The sequence below is a fragment of the Alnus glutinosa genome, chromosome 2 (assembly GCF_958979055.1).
Source record: "Alnus glutinosa chromosome 2, dhAlnGlut1.1, whole genome shotgun sequence".
In the NCBI taxonomy this organism is placed as follows: Eukaryota; Viridiplantae; Streptophyta; class Magnoliopsida; order Fagales; family Betulaceae; genus Alnus; species Alnus glutinosa.
In genome coordinates this window covers 36,398,956-36,411,223 of record NC_084887.1, presented here as the reverse complement: position 1 = coordinate 36,411,223, position 12,268 = coordinate 36,398,956, and the positions used below count along the sequence as shown (strand labels likewise).

At 34.6% G+C, this 12,268-nt stretch overlaps 2 protein-coding genes across 3 annotated transcripts; both read left to right on the top strand.

The window, feature by feature from the left end:
* Positions 1-2,756: 2,756 nt before the first annotated feature.
* LOC133859865 (ubiquitin-ribosomal protein eS31 fusion protein) lies at positions 2,757-3,478 on the top strand. The gene has a single exon (XM_062295423.1). It carries the CDS (start codon positions 2,797-2,799, stop codon positions 3,265-3,267), a length of 471 nt encoding a protein of 156 aa, XP_062151407.1. The 5' UTR covers positions 2,757-2,796; the 3' UTR covers positions 3,268-3,478.
* A 2,724-nt stretch (positions 3,479-6,202) lies between these two features.
* LOC133860941 (uncharacterized) lies at positions 6,203-11,812 on the top strand. 2 transcript variants are annotated; one of them, XM_062296621.1, is made up of 4 exons: positions 6,203-6,379; positions 10,048-10,505; positions 11,007-11,251; positions 11,432-11,812. In XM_062296621.1, the coding sequence occupies exons 2-4, from the start codon at positions 10,057-10,059 to the stop codon at positions 11,644-11,646; spliced, it is 909 nt and encodes a 302-aa protein (XP_062152605.1). In that variant the 5' UTR covers positions 6,203-6,379; positions 10,048-10,056; the 3' UTR covers positions 11,647-11,812. The 2 variants fall into 2 exon arrangements, with proteins under 2 accessions (XP_062152605.1, XP_062152604.1); XM_062296620.1 differs by having other exon boundaries at positions 6,205-6,379; positions 10,013-10,505.
* Positions 11,813-12,268: the final 456 nt, after the last annotated feature.

Sequence of the window (12,268 nt, the reverse complement as noted above, 5' to 3'; positions counted from 1 at the left end):
GGATTTCATGAGATTGAATTTAGTAGGTTTTCAATTTCAACAATTAAACTCTTTTAAGTTTTCTTTTGATTTCAAATAGCTCGCTCCATTATCTCATCGTCTAATTAATTAACATAGTCATGTCAAACCAATCAATCAATGTTGCATAATTTTTGTTTGGCATGTAATGTGTTAACCGTGCGTAATATGTGGCATAATTACAATTAAATCTAAATATTTTTTTTTATATAAAAAAAAAAGAAGTTAAAAACTCTTAATTTATGATATATGTGTAATTTTAAGTAATTTAGTGTAGTTGGGGCATGAAGTGACAAACAAAATAGCCATTAACCGTTAATTAATTAGACGAAAAGTCGGCGGATGAACTTATTTTAAATCAAATAAAATCTTAAAAACCTAATTGGTAAAATTAAAAAAGATTAAATTGAAATCGCTCGAAACTTAAGAACCAAATTTGATTTTTCTCAAATATTTATAGAAGTTTGAGAAGTATTGTAAGCAAGGGACAGAAACGAGGATGCTTATAAAGGGAGATTGGATATAATTTTAAAATTAAATCCTCCTGACTCATTGGTCTGTCCTCGGGATATGAGGATATCCTTCATTTTACTGCAGCAAAACATTGACAAGTAAATGTGAATCAAAATAGATAAGATGTTTATAACATGTACGGGTCGGACCGTAACATATATAGCATGGTGTAAATAGTTCGAAGCCTTTGTACTGGCTCAACATATTTTGGCATTAATAAATACCTGCTTTTAATTATCTAAAACAATAAAAAGATACGTATTTTTAAGGGATAAATATATTTTAGCCCCCCAAACTACCATTATTTTTTCGGATGGCTCCCAAAACTATCAATGCTTAGATTCTGACCCCCCAAACTATCACTTTCTGATTTTTTGGCCCCATCCGTCTATTTATGCCGTCAATTCTAATAGAAATTGGCCAAAATCCCGAAAATACTCCTCCCTTAACTATGAGAATTTCAAAGTTTAGGAGGGGTATTTTCGGATTTCTGTTTACAATTGACAGCATAAATGGATGGATGGGGCCAAAAAATCAAAAAGTGGTAGTTTGGGTGGCCAGAATCTAAGCATTGGTAGTTTGGGGGGCCATCTGGAGAAATGGTGGTAGTTTGAGGGGCTAAAATATATTTATCCCTATTTTTAAATACTTTTATCCTCGCGAAGGAGACTAGTTAAATTTTTGAATAGGTATGGGACAAAAAATGATAGAATGATTTATGACATAATTATATATATATATATATATATATATATATATATATATATATATATATATATATATATATATATATTGTGTGTAAGATTAACTTAGTTAAGAAATTTTCTAACATTTAATTTAGTCGATTTTATTATACAAAATCTACATCATAGTTTTAATTTTTTTCCTCTTAATTTTTCTGGGGGTCCAGTCAGATGGGGCCGTTTTTCTCTATGCAAACAATACACATGGATTAGATGAATAAGGAGTCCTACAATTTTTTTTTTTTTAAAATGTAGGTTCTCAAATTATATAATTTAGGCATTTTTAGGCATCGAAACGTTTGAAAAATGCCACCTATTAAAAATGTGGTATGTTATCAAGGCAATCAAACCAAATTTTTTTCTTTCAAAATGCTTATTCTTCACTTTTCCATAGATGTTTATTCTTATAAAATCAAAAGGCAGTTTTTTGCTTAAAACTTTTTTCATAACATAAAGAGTAAGAATTCGATAAAAATATACTTAATTTTCAACAGTAACATTCCACATTTTTAATATGTGTCATTTTTCAAGTGTTTTAATGCCTAAAAATTGTCAACATTATGTAGCTTGAGAAACTATAATTTATTTAAAATTGTAGAGAATCAGGCTGAAATGTTATTTATCAGAAAAAACCCACGAAAGAGAAAAGAAATAGACATAAAACCCAAATAATAATAATAATTAAAAAAAAAAAAAGAAGAAGAAGAAGAAAAAGAAAGAGGGAAAGGATTTGTCGTATCCACTCGTAACTCTTTTTCAAGGGAAATCTAAGGACTATAATAACTTCTTATAGTAGGTATTTGGAACTTGAACCAAAGAAAAATGATATAAATGTTTGTCTTTGTTCATTCGGTTTACATTTCCGTAAATTTGCATATTAACGGTTGGATTTGTGAGATCTATATGTTTGATTTGCAAAAGGGATAAACAATTGATAGATCGAAAAATGATGTAAAACAACTCTCCTTACCAAAAGAACTTTTGTAGTTTTTGAAAGTTATTAGGCATTGTGATTTCCTCTTTATTAAGGCAGAATTTTTTTTAATATAAATTGCAAATCGGATATAAACACAATACGAAATTAACGAATTAAAATTTTATATAATTGAGTTTGGATCAACTCACTTGACTTATGAATGACCCATATAACCCATACTTGTTCGAACGGTAATACATGCTCATTTGAACTACTCTGTTGTCTAACTTTTACTTTCGAATCGAGCCACATAATTTTCGCACAATTTATATTTCTTTTCTTATATTTCTTTTTTTTTTTTTTTTTTTTAAAAAAAAGAAATTATTTTTTTCCCTTTCACAGGGCCGGGATCATGGACCCAAATGACTTTTACTTGAATAGAAAACGAAATGGACCTTAACAAGCAATCCCCAAAGCCGAAAGGCCCATATCCACAGCCCACCCAAAACCCCCTCAACCGCCTCCAAAACCCTAGTATCACACTAACCCTCTCCTATAAAATCTTCACCTTCTCTCTCATAAACTCAACCAGGCCAGACGGCAACCATGCAGATCTTCGTGAAGACCCTGACGGGCAAGACCATAACCCTAGAGGTCGAGTCCTCTGACACCATCGACAATGTGAAGGCCAAGATCCAGGACAAGGAGGGCATTCCACCGGACCAGCAGCGCCTCATCTTTGCCGGAAAACAGCTCGAGGATGGACGGACTTTGGCCGACTACAACATCCAGAAGGAGTCCACTCTTCACCTTGTGCTTCGCCTTCGTGGAGGGGCCAAGAAGCGCAAGAAGAAGACCTATACGAAGCCCAAGAAGCTCAAGCACAAGAAGAAGAAGGTTAAGCTCGCCGTGCTCCAGTTCTACAAGGTGGACGACTCTGGGAAGGTTCAGAGGCTGAGGAAGGAGTGCCCCAACGCGGAGTGTGGTGCTGGGACCTTCATGGCCAATCATTTTGACAGGCACTACTGTGGCAAGTGTGGGTTGACCTATGTGTACCAGAAGGCTGGTGGAGACTAGAAAGGAATAAAGGTTTAGTCTCTTGGGTACTTTTTTGGTCGCTTTGTTAAGTTTCAATGTTATTGGAATGGTAATTTTGGTTTTTTAGAAGATTTGGGACACGGGTTTTTGATATTCGGCTACTTCATGTGATAGTTTATATAAGTGCTGGATTTATTGATATTCTGATTTTATGCAATTGAATAATTTGTCTACATTTTAAAGGTTTTAAGTGATGTGTTTTGTTGGAATTAGCCACAGATGATTGCTATTTAGAAGATTATGTTGAGATTTTTGTTGTGATTGATGGTTATTGGTTTAGTTTGACACTTTCGATTGGGGGTTGTAGGTTTTCAATGGCTGTTTAGATTGCCTTGATATTATGGCTGATTCAAATTTGGAAGTTACTTTGCTTATATGACAACGAAATGTGGGTTTTAGTTGTGTCGTGTTGTGTTAGCAGTTATATGCTATAGCAATTTTAATGGTTTAGGTTCTAATAATGATTGGTTTGGGTCTCATGAAATTGGATACTGTTATATTGGAAAATTTAGGGCTGTCATAATTATGTTAGCATCTATGTTCCACAAAATTGTGGGTAGATCTTTCCAAGAACTTTGTTTTGTGCTGGTAGTAGTCAATAAAAGTTACAGGCAGTTGCAAGCTTTTTCTTTCGGTGTCAGTCATATGTCCTGCCTTTCATTACTTTGTTAGTTGCACATAGTCGGTTTTGAACTATCTGAGCTTGAGCTCATTGCCAGCTAATTTCTTATCCCTATTGGTGTCAGATATTCAATTTACTTGACTTCTGAACCTGATTCAATGTACTTGGTATTTTGGGCTATAAGGATTGATGCTTGTCAAATGAGTTGGGTACATCTGTTCCAAAGGATTTTTCACCATTTCAAAGTTCCTGGTAGCCTACCCTTTACCTGGTCAATCTGTGAGTACATTAAATGTTAGGATCAGTGTGACAGACAAGGTTTACTTAAAAATGGGGAGGAGTTATTTCATTATCAAAATTTTATTTTGTTGCATTTAACTATGTACATGATGACACACGGTGAATATGTTAATATATCATTTAAAAATTTTAAATGGCGTGACATTATATAAGCTGTTAAATGCAACAAAATAAAATTTTGATCATAAAATGATTCATCTCCGGATCCTATTCACAGTGTGAAACAGCGGATGCTATTTGTACTCTTAAAAAGAGAATAGTAATGTGTTGAACCCTGGATTGGGATGTCTGTAAAAGTCTGTTGGTAAATTTATATTTTGCATTGAGGGCTGGGAATTACTTGATCCTCTCTAACGAACAGTATAGATTGTACAATTTGGATTTGCTTTGATGCCTACCTGGTTCACCTAGTTTGTGAGGACCAGTGCTTTCCCAGGCTTTCAAAGATGGTTCTCTTATGAATTGCTTAGTCCTTTAGCCGTTATAATTGGGCTATGATTGAGAGATGTTGCTTTGAATTTTATTTTACTAACGTAGTGATTGACATAATTTCTTTTTCTTACAATTTTAATAGCATGAACTTTTCATATATTTTTTTAATGGTTTAAAGGACACATCTCAAAAAGACTTGATTTACTTATGAAAAAAAGACAATGTCTTTCTTTGTTGCATGCATGATTTGACCTCTTGTAATTTTATAGAATGAATGTGAGGAAATTCCTTTCATTTTAGATGAAAACTCTGTCCCGTAAGTTTTCTAGTTGACTCACTCGAATTGAATTCATTTCCTCCCAAAATGATTGAAGAATCGCAGGTACCATTTTAAGTATTTCTATCACTTAAGTGCAAATCTCAACCGTATCTATATAAAGCATCTTCTCTTGTAAGCTAGTTTATTAAGGGTGAGTTCTACCTAGATTTGTATTTGCCGTGTTGAGGATGAGATTGAACGCATCTTGTCGAATATGAGATTGAATGAGTTGTGGCTTTATGGTAGAGTCATAGAGAGATGACTTATAGGCTAGATAAAAATGTCTTAGTACTATATATATACATTGTGTTTAAGTCATTGAATATTGATCGATGAGTGGAGGCCACAAAATAAATAAAAAGTTATGATCCGATGAGAAATAAATTTGTAGCATTATTAAAATTTAATTTTATAAAATAAAGGAATTTAAGGTTTGCTCTATTATAGACTCAACCTCTGCAATTTGAATTTTATATTACAGATACCTGTGATTTTCACCATTACAAATCAGGCCATTCCATTGGTATTTTTAATGGAAGCTAATGTCATGTAGACAGATGTCAATGTGTCACGTGTGTGATATTCCATATCTGCATTACACATCACCGCCAGCGTGATGAAAGTTAATATCAGATAGACACAAATGCACCACGTAATTAAAATGGTACACGTAAGATAAAAACATCATAATCTCTATCTCTCTTTCTAATCTCCTATCTTTTACTTGATAGTTGAGAGACATACCCTAAGTATGTCATGATGAGAGAGGCCGACAACGAAAAATCACGAGCTCCTACACTTCCACCCTAAGCATGTCACACTGAGAGAGAACGACAATGAATTGCGAGACATCGAATGCCATTATGTTCAAATTTATCACCAACACACAAGCTACCAAACATAGTTGTATGCAAATTGACCACCGAAGAAAACTGTTGTGGCTCGAGTTTAATGGTTGATCTACACACGATGACATTTAATTTAGTCATTTAGTGACTTGCGATTCTTGGCTCCTATCCTCTCTTAGTATGACTAACTTAGGGTGGCAATGCAAGGGCTCATGCTTCTTCGGCGGTTCAACTTTAATATTTTATAATGTGGTAAATCGTATTTACTTAAAAAGTATTTAACTCTAATATAAAATTCAAAATCATAAAGGACTGATTTCATATTTTTCCTTTTTGAGGTGATTTCATATGTTCCCCTAAAATAAAATATACGTCCATAATCTACCAGGGCTAAAATCAGACGGGTAATAAATGGACATCCACGGGTTAACCATTACTAACTAAATTAAACCGAAAAAGCCGAAAAGTTTCAAGCCCAAAATTCTCAATCCGAGTCCGCCCTAAATGCAAGCTTTGCTTCCAAGGAGTTTCAGGCGGTTTGGGAGTTTCCTCGTGTGATTCCAACTCTCTGTAAGTCTCTCTCTGTGACTTTGTTAATGTGTTCGTAAATTCTCTCTGATTCCCGCTTTTCCATTGTCTCTCTCACACGGTCACACCGTCTCAGTGCTTTGAGAACCCACGGAGCCTGAGCTCACTGCTCACTTATGAGTGCTCCCCGAGCTCTGCACGACGCAGCTTCTTGGGCTTGTGAGAGAGGCCGTGAATGTTCTGTGTTTATTGCTCTCTGAACACTTTATAGATCACTACTGGGTTTAGGTATGGTTAATATTTGGTGATGAATGGCTAGAATTTTGAGGTTTGGCTGGGGTTGCTGGGAATTTAGAGCCTGTTTGGCAACCTGTTTTGGAAACAGGAAACCTGTTTCCAAATCAACAAAATCGATTTCAACACTGTAGCATCACGTTTGGCTACTTGTTTTGAAACAGAAACCAGGTGAAAACAAAAACTCAAGAAACACGAAATATGAGAACAATAAATACCTGTTTCCGAAAACAATTCTCATCTACATTAACGAAACTATGCGGAAAACAACGGAAACGCATTTTGATTTGAAGTGCACAGTAACTCCAAGGGAAAATTTACCCATTTTAGTGGTCTGTATGGTGATTTTTGTGGGTTTGTTTGTCTAAATTATTTGGGTTTGCTGCTGTTTAGATTCACAGTTTGCTGCTGCAGAATAGTGTAGTTGCTGTAAAATTGATTTGAGTTTGTTTTGCTTTCATTTAAGCTTTGTTAAAACCCACTTGGATTTGGTAGGAGTTTTGTAGTTGTTTTGTGTTTGTTCACTTGGACTCTGTTTATTATGCGGTGTTTTTTCTTTTTTGTAAAATATGTTTATTGATATGAATCTGTCATTAATGTGATGTTTTTGTTATGTGTTTCGCCTGACTCTCTCTCTCTCTCTCTCTCTAACTGGTTAGGTTTCAAGGAATTGTGTGGGTTTCTGTGGAGCATTTTGATTAATTTGGGAGGTGTATTGTAACAACATAGACTTCAAAGCGATAACATAAACTTAGATTACCAATAGGTGGCCACTGGCAGAAGCCACAATGATTGTTACAAAGCTGCCACTCTTTTTTAAATAGCTTACCGGAGGAAAACTATGCTGTGCGTAATCTTTTTTAGTGCAAACCAGTGAGCAAATACAATTCTACTATGCCAATTATGGATATGTGGCAGTATCGCGTGTATAATTAGAATTAACCTTATTCATTGCTAACACTCTGGAAATCTTTTCATCAATTTTTTGCTAAGTGGCTCAATGACTATAAAGAAGAAGGAACATGGGATTGCTGTGTCGAAGACTGTATATCTACATTCCAAAACTCATGTCAGTTGGCTGACTGTGATAGGACTAAATAATACAACACATGCCAATGGGTTGGCTGTGAAGCTATAGATATGCACCTGTCATTTTTTAAATTTTCATTGAGGATCTAAACTGGTTTGTAACCCCTCTCACTTTCTCTGAGAAGATGTGGTGAAAATTTTAACTGATCTTGTCACGTGCCTAATCCAAGTGTAATTTGCATTCAATTATAATATTGGGCTCTTTAAACTTAATTTGGTCATCAGCAGCAAGCACTGCCTTAGATTTCTCTACCAATTATTTTTGGCACCACCTGGATTTCTTGTCTATGATGGCAAATAGACTTCAAGAATTGTTACTAAATTTCATAGCCAATGAGGGGCAATTTTCATTTGCAGTAATCTGTCAAATTGTGTTTTCTAGTTGTAGACTCTTTTAATTGCAGTTCACACTTAGGCTCTTGACTCTCCTGGCTATATAATTCTTAATTCTTTACTATCTCCACTCACTTATAATAGTTTATCCATATTCTTCATGCAGGAAAGTGACAAGTTTGATTACTAAAAATGACCTCTTATTGGCCACCCGAATAGAGCATACATCATGAATAGTTTTTAACAAAAAGAGTGTGAAAGAGTTTTGCTTTGAACACCTCAATAATCACAATTTATGATTCTTATTCAGGCTATCAAGTCTAATGACATATAAATTTGACAAAATTCTATTTGGAAATCACCCAATAAATGGAAAAAACAAAAAATATATAGAAACGCCAAACAGTTTTCTATTTTCTTCTTAAGTGAAAACTATTTTGAAAACAATTGTCCAAATGCCTTGGGTACTGTTTTCTGTTTTCAAAAACTGTTTTCGAAAACAGTTTGCCAAACACTTTTTAACGAAAAAACAACAGAAAACGATTTTTTGTTTTTGTTCTAAAAAACAAAAACGAAAACCAGTTTGCCAACGAGTAGCATCACTTTTCCATCATGGGTTTAGTGTTATTTGATGTTATTAGAAAAGTTGGAACTATAAGGATTAATTTGAATGCTATTGTCTGGGCTGATATTGGATATTCTGGTTAGAGAAGCACCCAAATTAGAGTAAAAAGAGGGGTTTAAAATGACTTTGAGTTGATTTGTTCTCTTTTCTTTTTCTTTTCTTTTTTGGTTGGGGGTGGTTATTGTCCCAAAATTCTTGAGTTTTTACCTTTGAAGGATACGGCGAGTTTGCAATTTTGATAATTAAAGTCTTTTTTATTTTTTATTTTTTTATGAATAATAATTTATTGAGAAAAAAGGTAAAGCCTCGTACGCAAAGAGTATACAAGGGATACAATAATCCCAAGGGTGTCAAAGATTCAAAAAGTTAACTAGATCTAAAAGATTCGAAGAGGCGAAATTAAAAACATAGATTACAGCATGATCCAAAAGAGATCTTGAAAAGACAAATTTTAAACTAAGCACATTAGACTCGCAGTCTTCAAGCATGCGCCGATTCCTTTCTTTCTAGATGCTCCACTTAATTTATAAAAGCACTCTCCACTTAACTTTTTCCTATTGATTACCCGCATCTGATTGGGTTGTGCCTTTTGGAGAATTGTATGGCTTATCACTTAGCTTATGTTTGGTACATGAAATGACTATTCCATTAGATAAAATGAATAGCTTTTAGAGGAGCTCAAGACCTTCTTCTTTTGTTCTCATTTTACTTAGACAGCTGTGTACTTAGCTCTCATAGTGATTAACTTTAATGATTTCTTTGTACTTTTTTCTTCTCCTAATTTGGCGTTTCTCTTGTGTACTTACTTTATTCCTGGGTTGCGCTTTGCGATTTTAATGATAATTCACTTATCAAAAAAAAAAAAAAGAGAGAGAGAATGGAAGAAGGTGGAATAGAATAACCTTGGTGTTTGAGTATGTGATAAGAATTTAACACGTAGAATAGTCATTCCCTCATGGGCCATGAGAATGGCTATTCCATGGCTATTTCATTTCACATTCTTCTATTTTTAATAAAAACTATTCATTTTCGTAATGGATTAGCCATTCCACGTACCAAATGTAACCTTAGTTAATGTTAATTAATCATGTCAGAATTTTATCACTTTTAGTAGGGATTTAGTAATTCTTTGTGAGCTTTTAATTTACGGAAGTTCATTTGATGCTAATTATCTTTGGGATCTTGGGTGTTCATGTATAAATATTGATGAGCATTGAGCAATGTATAAATATTATTCAGGAAATTTTTCAGGTCCATAAGATTAAATATCTCTAGATTCTTATACATATTAGTAGCCATTTCACTAACCCTTTATGGAATTTTCATTTTCACAGGTAGTTGCTAATTTATTCTGTATTACAAATTCCAGATTTTGAGGATGTTGCCTATTGATCCGACAAAAAAGATATCTTTTAGTCGTCACATTTCTGATGGAGATTTGGTTATTGTCTATGAGAGGCATGACATCATGAAAGCTGTTAAAGTAAGTCAGGAATCAGTACTTCAGAACCGGTTTGGTGTATTCAAACATTCAGACTGGATTGGAAAGCCTTTTGGATCCAAGGTTTTTAGCAACAAGGGTGGTTTTATTTACTTGTTAGCTCCTACTCCTGAATTGTGGACTCTGGTTCTAAGTCATAGGACTCAGATTCTCTATATTGCTGATATTAGCTTTGTGATCATGTACTTGGAAATAGTTCCTGGTTGTTTGGTTCTGGAATCTGGGACTGGAAGTGGATCTTTAACTACGTCTCTTGCAAGGGCTGTTGCTCCTACAGGACATGTCTACACATTTGATTTTCATGAAGAAAGGGCTGCCTCAGCCAGGTAAGAAATGGATATTTCCATTCGAACCTTGTGGACTGCTGATAATAGTGATTATATTATTCGTTTATAATGTAACCTATTTTGTATAACATTAGATTTGTGATTTTTTTTTTTTTCTCTTGAAAGTAGAAACTAGTTCGAACAAGAGTTGAAAAATAAGTTACTAGCTACTTTTGATCAGAGCTTAATAGCTAGTTGAATATCTGAAGTACTTACCTAATCTATTTGACATGATTTAACATTTGGCGTCTATCATGTTGAGAGGGAATCTTAAGTTCTTAGTACTTCAAGAAACAAGCTTAATAGATCTCAATGATATACAAAAAGGGGTTTTTTTTTAAAGGTATCTGGAATTCTGTTGTAGTGGTGCTAGGAAGCGTTATTTTGTGAGCTAGTTGCTTGTAACTTGAGGTTTAACCTCTAATTGAGCTCAATTTTCATGTTGTTACTAAATATTGAGAAGATATACAGAAATTTGGATTTGATCTTTTACCTTTATAGGGAGGATTTTGAGAAGACAGGAATAAGCAGCTTAGTCACTGTGGGAGTTAGAGATATTCAGGGTGAAGGTTTTCCAGATGAATTTTCTGGGTTAGCAGATTCTGTCTTCCTTGACCTACCCCAACCTTGGCTGGCCGTTCCTTCAGCTGGGAAAATGTTGAAACCAGATGGAGTTTTGTGCTCCTTCTCCCCATGTATTGAGCAAGTACAACGAACCTGTGATTCTCTTAGATCCAACTTTACTGGTATGCTTTCATGCAACTATTTACTTGGTCTCTTTGTTTTCAGAATCAGGAATGTGTTGTTAGACATGTCTTGCTTATTTTAGGTAGTATTCTCATTTTGCTCTACCTTAAATTGAGCAATTAATGGCCAATTTAGTCACTGATGGATACTTGTATTTGTATTTTCGGCTTGTGTGTTAGATCTAAGGACATTTGAGGTACTTCTTCGTACTTATGAAGTTCGAGATGAAGGCAACCTTGGGTCTCTTCCAGGTAAGAAGCGGCAGCGTTCAAGCAAAGGAAGCAATGTGCAGGACAATTCAAGCTCTCCGACAGTCATGGCTAGGCCATGCAGTGAGGCAAAAGGTCACACTGGCTATTTGACATTTGCAAGACTCAAATGCCTCCCATTATGAGGCCACTCTTCAATTTTGTAGGATAGTAAGAGTTTTTATTCTTGTAACTGGTTCGTAGGTTCAGTCCAGGAATTCTTTTTGTCATTCTAGAGTTTTGAGATTCTTGATTGATTATTTGATGAGTGGTCCGTGGTTGCCTTGAATTTGATTGTTTCAATATCTTTTATATGGTGTCCGGAAACAAATGTGATTAATTCATGACATCTAGTGGCCACCATGTAAGTGCTCATAGTCGCAAATGAGAGTGTTTTTTCGGCAGCTGTCAAGCCAATTCACGGCGTTTAATATGCACTAATTATAAGGATGATCACAATTGCCTTACATTTCTTTTTCAAAGGTCGTAGCATTGCTAAATTCAATAGGGAGCTCTCAACTCCAAAAGCAAAAACTGCTTTCCCGTTTCAGGCTCACCCAAAGGGTTAAAAAGCTGTTCTTGATTAGAGGATAATCAGAAGTGGATGTAGAACACTAGAACTTAATTTGTGCAGAGCAACTGGTGATCCATGGCAATTGTTCTTTTTGTTGATGAATTTCCTAAATTTCAAACTTTGAACTTGCCCATTAATCTCATTAGTGTTGTGGGTATTATAGCTTTTATTACATTTTTTTTTTTTTTTTTAAC

What these genes read in the sequence shown, in the direction of transcription:
- LOC133860941 (XM_062296621.1), top strand. Translation starts at nt 10,057, where the DNA reads ATGTTGCCTATTGATCCGACAAAAAAGATATCTTTTAGTCGTCACATT. An exon ending in GAAAGGGCTGCCTCAGCCAG is followed by an intron (nt 10,506 to 11,006) that starts GTAAGAAATGGA and finishes TTACCTTTATAG; the next exon opens with GGAGGATTTTGAGAAGACAG. An exon ending in TCTTAGATCCAACTTTACTG is followed by an intron (nt 11,252 to 11,431) that starts GTATGCTTTCAT and finishes CTTGTGTGTTAG; the next exon opens with ATCTAAGGACATTTGAGGTA.
- LOC133859865 (XM_062295423.1), top strand. Translation starts at nt 2,797, where the DNA reads ATGCAGATCTTCGTGAAGACCCTGACGGGCAAGACCATAACCCTAGAG.